This window comes from Alosa pseudoharengus, unplaced genomic scaffold (assembly GCF_046254945.1).
Source record: "Alosa pseudoharengus isolate Yale_2024_CS ecotype anadromous, Long Island Sound unplaced genomic scaffold, YU_APseudo_1.1 YU_APseudo_1.1_scf_13, whole genome shotgun sequence".
Classification (NCBI taxonomy): Eukaryota; Metazoa; Chordata; class Actinopteri; order Clupeiformes; family Clupeidae; genus Alosa; species Alosa pseudoharengus.
Window position 1 is genome coordinate 17,300,096 of NW_027468598.1, and position 8,507 is coordinate 17,308,602.

The 8,507-nt window shown below is 44.0% G+C and overlaps 1 protein-coding gene across 4 annotated transcripts in view; it reads right to left on the reverse strand.

Annotated features, from left to right (window-relative positions):
• Positions 1-5,565, reverse strand: part of dgkd (diacylglycerol kinase delta) — a 30,752-nt gene extending 25,187 nt beyond the window's left edge. Inside the window, exons 1-3 of one of the 4 annotated variants that reach the window (XM_076282314.1) lie at positions 5,431-5,565; positions 820-930; positions 230-310 (exon numbers count right to left, since the gene is read on the reverse strand). In XM_076282314.1, the coding sequence (XP_076138429.1) occupies positions 230-310; positions 820-930; positions 5,431-5,565 (327 nt within the window). Of the gene's footprint in view, positions 1-229; positions 311-819; positions 931-2,854; positions 3,141-5,430 lie in introns of those variants that run through there. The other 3 variants (XM_076282319.1, XM_076282317.1, XM_076282316.1) reach the window with 3 other exon arrangements.
• Between the last annotated feature and the right edge of the window lie 2,942 nt (positions 5,566-8,507).

Here is an 8,507-nt window from a genome sequence, read left to right on the forward strand (position 1 = left end):
AACTATTTCAAGACTTCTTGCGGTTTTCAGAGACAAAACTAGCAGTGGCCTTCAGCTCAATTGAATGAGTTCAGAGCAGTCGGGTTTATTGAAACACAATACATATCAACATTTTAATTTTTCTAGCTGACCTAAAAAAAAAAACTAATTCCAGGAAGTGGTAAAAAAAATACTGAACGAGAGAGAGAGAAAGAGAGAATGAGAGAAATTACACAAGTGTCTGACTCACGGTGAAGCTGTTGTTGACGTTCTTCGTGCTGGACTCTGCCACACTTGCGTCTGTCAGGTCCACTTCATCAAAAATGATGGACTGAACAGGACATAGGACAAGGTCAGGTCAACGCAGATGACGTCATGCAGAGGGTACAGACCAAAACCCCAGAGATTGAAAAAAAAGAAAATAGAGAACCCCAGAAATTGAAAATAAAACATTATAAATGTCAAAAGGCATTTGTTTATGAGTACAAGGATAAACTCATACTACCTCCATACCTTCTCCACAAAACACCTAAGCCTGTATACATATAGGAACTGAAATGAAATGGATTTAAAAAGATTTAAAACAGGAACCCATCATAAACCTTTGTTATATAGTACAGTATATAATATATATATATAACATTATGGGTTTAGGAGTTTATTTATGATGGGTTCCTGTTTTAAATCTTTAAACTATATGCACACACATATATATTTATATATACATATATATAAATATACATATGTGTGTGTGTTGAACATTATGGCCTATGGAAAGGGGTTCTTATATGACAATATAAATCCCACTCTCTCACATACACATACACACACACAATATACCTTAGCTGTCTGGGCATAGTAGAGGGTTCTTCCACGCAGCTTGAAGTAGCGTCTTTTCCAGCGCTGAAAGGAATTTGTCTGTTTCATCAACTTTCCCTCTTTTAAAATGGTCTGGTGGAAAGAGAGAGAGATAGAGAGAGAGAGAGAGAGAGAGAGAAAGAGCGAAAGAGAGTCTTTATTGGCAGGGTTCACCACTTTATTTACCACCAGTTGACAGCAGTGTGCAACGATTCAGACCCCAAAACTATTCACACACACTCCAGCTCCAAGTCATAAAGCTTCACGCCGTCTGCATACTCATCAGGCTAATCAAAAGCATCACCACTTTTTACGCAACACGCCAGCCCCCAACCCACACCCCCCAAGACTTTACGCACAAACTGTACCGAAACTTTCCAGCCAGGGAACATGTCTGCTAAGACGAGCCTCGGGAGGCCAGGAGAGTTACACTGCGTATCTGAACATCTCCCTGGCTGCTCCCTCTCTCTTTCTCTCTCTCTCTCTCTTTCTTTCTCTCTCTCCCCGAACACCTCGGCGGGGGCCGAGGTCATCACCCCCGCCTCACGCTGAGCGCTGGGACCCGAGCCCACTGAGCGCGCTCCGCTGCTGCCTGCCTGTCTGCCGCTACGCTGCTCTACTGATGCGGGCAGTGCAAGGGGGCTACGCCGCTACCAGAATGCTGTGTGTGCTGGCATGGCTGAGAGGACACACACACACACACACACACACACACACACACACACACACACACACACAGACATGTCTCTCTCACACACACACACGGTTATTCTCTGTGTAATTCACACACATACACACACACAAACAGACTCTGGCATGTGTGTATTGACGCTTAGGCTCGGCTCCTGGTTCCATCACCCTGATCGAAGCTCACAGGTGGGGAGTTCCAGTCAATACCACAAGAATGAGACAGAGCCTTCTCTTCCCCCTGATCAATACCCATCAGAGGTCATACAAACACACACACAAACACACCTCAAATATGACATAACGCTACTTACTTAAGACAGTGATAATATCTGTCAGCAAATATTGATCCCAGCACACACCATTACAAAAACCTAGCCTACTGCTCTCAACCCACCATCATTAGGCTTTAACATATATGCATACAAAACACTACACTGGACTCAAAACACACACACACACACACACACACACACAAAATACACACATGCTACAATAAACGACCAAAATACACCCTGGGCTTACACTGAACACACAGTGACCACGGCAACTGTGCAATCTTGAAACGATCGCTTGGCCCGACAATTATGAGAAACAAGTTTCTTGGCCTGTCATTTTCCCCTGGTGAGAGACCACCCCAGCAGCGGCGCGTGTTCCCCCAACCACCAGCAGGGGGCTGCAGAGCCTCACAGATCCAGCGATCCACTGAGCGCACTCCCAACTCACCAGGGACCTACCCCATCCATCAGCGGGAAGCCAAAAATAGTCAAGACCAGCTGGAACGGGGGAAGGTGAAAGGCGGCTGAGATGAGGAAAGGAGGAAGAGAGGAAAGGAGGGAAAGAACAGGAAAAGAGAGAGAGAGAAGAGAGAAAAAGAGAAGACGAGGAGAAAGGTGGAGGGAAGAGAAGTGAAGAGGATGTGGGGAGAGAGATGAAGGAGGAGGAGAGGTGAAGTGGCCATTGAGAGCCATCTGGGTTCGCTCTCCATCTCGCCCCCTTCACCACAACACACACAGCTACTGCCTCAGCCGCCACAGCCTTAACACAGCCTTGTTTTAGACGGAGGTCTCTCTCTCTCTCACACACTATACACACAACACTATAAAAGGGACCGGTCTGACCACAGTTGCTTAAAATTAACATTCCATGACATCACATCACACACACACACACACCACACACACACACAAGTAGACAGGAAATAGATGAAAGGAGCTAAAATTAACCCGTCCTGATAAACACAGCCACAGGACCATATGAGCTCAGACGGCCCGACAGGAAAGACAAGGAGGAAAATCAACAGTGGAGGAGTACATACAGTGTGACACACCTGCTTACTGAGGGCTTCCATGTGCAGGACAGGAGGGCCTACACACACACACACACACACACACTTCCACTCCTTATCTTCCTCTTCTCCTCACTGTCTCCCGCGGTGCCGGCGCGTTTAAGCACAGCTTCGGGTTTCCTGGCGACACACTGGTCGGAGGCGGGCAAACACACTTTCAACGGCGGCCTTCGGTTAATATCCGTCCCCGCACTCAGACATGTACACACAGCACACAGGCTCCCTGTCACACACACACACCGCTTCGGTCTATTTTAGTCAACTCTCTGTTTCTCTCACTTGCTTTCTTATTGAAGCCCTCCCCTCAGGGTTCCCATAAGACGCTCTTGAGACAGGAAGCTTGACCTATGTGTGTGTGTGTGAATGCGTATAAGAATATGTGTGTGTGTGTGTGTCCACGTGTGTGTGTGGTCGAATAAGAGTCAGTGCTGTGAGCATCACAAAGGAAGTGGTGAAAGCTGTGCTGAGCATCTAAGCATTCAGATGTAACCAATGCATGCTTTTGTGTGTGTGTGTGTGTGTGTGTGTGTGTGTGTGTGTGTGTGTGTGTGTGTGTGTCTGTCTGTCTGTGTGTGTCTGTGTGTGTGCGTACCAGTGCAACTGCGTCCCGCAGCCAGAGAATGCATGCAGGTTTACTAGCAAATCTTCCCTTAATGTCCACACTGGCCACTCCATGCAATCAGATGCTAATGCAACTCAACGAGCTCGCTAATTACCTATTCCGCCATTCACACCAGTCATTACCATACATATTACATTTGATTAATACACCCCGCGCTCACAGACACACAGCGGCAGTTCACCCCGCCACATCCCTTCAAGTGGGAGAGTGGCTGAAGAGGACAAGAGCCCTGGGGGCCTTTCAAGAGGTTCTCCACAAAAAAAACAGACATTTTATTTCATCTATTTTCATTCATTTCATAAGCATGTTGGTTGGAACTTCAACAAATAGATATCGCAAAAAAACTTTAGATCTAAGCTCCACAGACAACATTTTACACACAAACTGACCTGTACAGTGTACAGAACTAAGTAGACCAAATCATAAGAATTTTAGCACAGTCTTCTCTTCACAGGCTGGTGATGTACTCGGACTGTGAAAGCAAAACTCCTCAAAGGGACAATACTCCTCAAAAACCTCTTCAGTTTCTTCCATGAAGCAGCACTGATATTTTGTGAGCATGCAATGTGGGCTAGCAGACAGGAATGAACTTACACTGAATTGAATAACAGTTTGAGTGTTTCTAATTCCAGAACTGAGGTTGCATCGTGATATACTGGCACATATCTGAGTCACACTCCAATATGTAATTCCAATCGCGTAGCTCAATGATCAGTTAATTACATTGTAGTTAGTCTGGTAAAGTAGGCCAACACCCGCCAGCTATCAGAACAGGATGCGGCGGGCGACATCAAATGATGGACATATGTTGGGATCTGGGTCAAAAATAGGCCCTCTTTGACCTTCTGCTTCTAAAGAGAGGACAGTTGCTACAGCAACCTTTTGAGTGACCCCTTTCATCACACCTAGAGCCCTTTATACGAAAATACAGAATTGGCTTGAAAACTACACGACCTTTCGTCTAACACAGGGGGTTCATTGAGATCAGAGAGTTTTGATTCCACTTGGCTCCCGTTCAAACAAAACGAAAAAAAAAAAAAGAATAAGCAGAGCAAGAATAAGAATTACCAAGCCATACTTTCCCTATTAAGATAAATATTAATTATTTTATTACATTTTCCTACCACCCCTACATGCATATGCCTTCATTTAGATTAGGATCTATCAAAAAGAACACGTTGAGGTAAAGCCTGTCATCAATTCCACCGCAGCATAAATCATTGATGCAAATGAGTACCTTCTACCTCGAGTTAGTTTAGGATCTTAAAAAAAAAACTCAAAGAACGCTGGTCAAATAGTAAAGTAATAATTCTAGAACACAGCGTCGTAAAATTTAATCTTTACCTACACGGACAAGGAAAGGCAAGAACAAATCCTTTTCATTGTATTATTCTGGAATAACTTAACTAGTAAGCCATTAAAAGACGAAGACGGTGTAACTTTACACTCGATGCAAGCGCTCTCAACCGCTGTTGCAGAGTATGAAGGCTATTATTTTTTCGGACGTTCTTTTTTCATAGGCTGCAGATGCACGAGGACATTTCAAGGTTCTATGATGATAGCAAACTGATGCAAATTTACAAAATATAACTAGCTAATGCAAACACACTTTAAGTATAGCCTAACAGTGGACATCGTCCGCAACGGCGCGCTTAGACGTACCGCTGCGCATGTTATTAGATAGCCAACAGCAGACAAACACCGTAATACATAATGGCTTAATCCACACCCTCCGTAATACCGTTATATCTCTATCCGCTTCTTGGCTCGAGCCAGAACACGTCTGAAAGACCGAGCCAGCGAGTTCCGTCGTGTAGGAAAACTCGAGGCTGTTAAATGGCCTTGGTGAATTCGCTAGCTCCGAACAGCCGCATATGTGCAAAGCGATGGCTCGTTCTTGAGCATTTTCCGCCATAAAAAGAAAACAATGAATTACCTTGCTTCTGATCTGCCCCGACGTGGAAACTTTGCGGATCAGTTTTTGAGGTGAACCGTGTTCTTGCTCCGGTTCACTATCCGAAGATTCCTCCAAGCATCTAGCTGCGGCCTCAGCTGCGACCGCCACCGCCATCCTTACATTTGCCCTGGGGGAACCATACGTGTAATGGATGGAGAGATTCAGCTCCACCATGCGGTCAAGACAAGATACTATGACTATCCAGTGTATTGAAAAACTACTCCACCTGGTGGTCACCTTGGTAACGTGATGAAACTGAGGCACCCGGCTCTTCACATAGAAAAAATATAGAGGATATTAGATTATATTAGGTTCAATTTTTAAGATATAGAGGACATTAGATTAGATTTGATCAGATTCAACTATTAAAGAAATACTGTTATTTATGGGGGAAAACGTATTTGTTACATATTTGTAAGCGTTGTCATAAGTAGGCCTAGGCTAGGCCTAATAGTAACTTCTTCAAATATCTAATTTAAGAATTTACACTAGGGGCTGAAGTTAATTAGTCGTTTCCAGTAGGATACACAACTCAAGCAGTCTGTGTTTCCTCTGCACGACCTCTCTCTACATTGGTTAGTCTTTTTTGACACATTGATTTTAAGGCCTTGCAACCTCCTTCTCTTATGATATGATTTGTTGAAGCATTTCCAATAAAATGAAATGACATTAAACTATTCAAACTTATTTTTTGAACAAGGAAAATTTGGTTTTATAAAAAGGCAAACCAGGAGTCAGGACTAGTTTCCAGAAACTCATGACATAATGCAAACTATGAACAGGGCTTGGAGGTATGGAGCAACTTCAGTGTTGACAGCGTCAAGGGAAACACTGACCTATGTGTGTGATTTATATTGAAGGCACTAAGCACATGTGCTATGTCATATCTGTATAACAACCGCTTTTACATTTGTTTCCTGAAGGTTTTCCCATGTTTATGGATGTTGCCAGTGATCACATGAGAGTGAAGTCCACTCACCTGAATTACCTTGAGGCTGAGTGCCTAACCTTCAGATTTCCCACCGAGGAATCTAGCTTCCTTCATAACAGGAACATTGGTAATACAACATAGATAATACATCTTAAAAGTATTTTTAAAATGAGGAAAGGCAATAAACAAACATGCATACATACACATTACACACACATGCACATGCACATGCACATAGTATAAGTATATATACTCTTTTGATCCCGTGAGGGAAATTTGGTCTCTGCATTTATCTCAATCCGTGAATTAGTGAAACACACTCAGCACAGTGAGCTGCCTGCAACAACAGCGGCGCTCGGGGAGCAGTGAGGGGTTAGGTGCCTTGCTCAAGGGCACTTCAGCTGTGCCTAATGGTCGGGGTTCGAACCAGTAGGGCACACACATGCACTACCCAGACATGCACACACATGCACACACATGCACTAACACACACACACACACACACACACACACACACACACACACACACACACACACACACACACACACACACACACACACACACACACACACACACACACACACACACACAGACAGTGTGGAAACAGGGTCATTTATTGGGTGTAGACAGCAAGGCCTAATTCTGCTTTTTGTGTGTTGGGCTGTGTTTGGTGGGCTCGAGTTTCTTAGCTGTTTTTAACTCATTATGGCACACTGAGAAAGAGCAGAGCTCTGATTCCACCAAACGGAACCAGGGAGGGTGACAAAAATTGGGTCCTCCTGATGTAAACACACTCCTACACACGCACACACACACACACACACACACACACACACACACACAACCACACACACACGTGCGCACACACCGCACAAACACGCACGCATACACACACACACACACACACACACACACACACACACACACACACACACATACACACACACTTCCCTCTGGCCCTTTGTGAACTCGTACATCCTATAATGTCTTTCAAAGGAGTTCAAGGTAGACCTTTGATTTCATCCTTCCATCTTCCTCTTCCTCATACTTTAGTCTCTCTAATGACCTCTTCTCTTTCTAGGACTGTAAAGTGATCATAGCATGGCAAGAAATACCCGTTGTTGTTAGATAATGTGGGTCAAACACTGAGTCCATATTCATCTCTCAGTCCATCTCTCTTTCAGTTCTTCCGCTATCAGTCCATCTTTCTTTCCGTACTTCTGTCTTTCAGTCTATCATTCTTTTAGTCCTTCTATCCTGGCCCTGTGGTCTGTTTCAGTCATGCGAAAGGGTACTCACTTCTCAACAGGAAATCCGAGCGTGCGTCTGTAGCACATTCACCGTGAGCCAAGAGTTAATCACTAGGCAAGCTATTTCATGGGCTGTTTCACCATGTTCGGTGAATTGGTGAATACCCTCTATTGTAAATGTCCTCATCACACTGTGCTGTATTTGGATCACGTAGTGTTATACATCCTACACCACAGATGAATTTTGGAATGGTCTTGTGACCAGATTGATTTGATGAATATATTATGTGACACATTACAGAGCAAAACAGTTTAAGCCTCTAGTCTTTCATTATGTTATTCAAGTTATAAACTTTGTATTACATATTTTAGTCTCTGTGTATTTGGTATCAATAGCATGTCTCCTTCACTTCAAATTATATTTAAAGTGCTGACTCCTGTTGCTGATGTTATCAGACAGGTATAAGGTGAACACATGGAGATGTGCCATGCACAGCAAAAGTGTTCTTGTCTCAAGTACGTTCCCTATAGCAGTCTCAGGGCAAAATGCTGGGATGGAACCATCAGTAGAAAAATCATAAGCTCATGAAAAAAAAGGTTCTTTAAAGCACCTGTACGGGGGGAAAACAACAGCATGTGAGTTCACCACAGACCTGATGTGACCACGTAGAGTTTATTATGCAATAACTCATGAGACAAACAAAGAGGCTCTCGTCAAAGTTTAATTTCCTTCAACGGAGAGGGCGGGAAAAAAATGAGTAAACAAACGCTTGTGTATACAAGAGGCATCACCTTTGCTCACAAGAGATGTGTATGGCCTCGACTGGTTCACCTGGGCATTCTCCATCTCTGGGCCCAATAATGAAATCACACC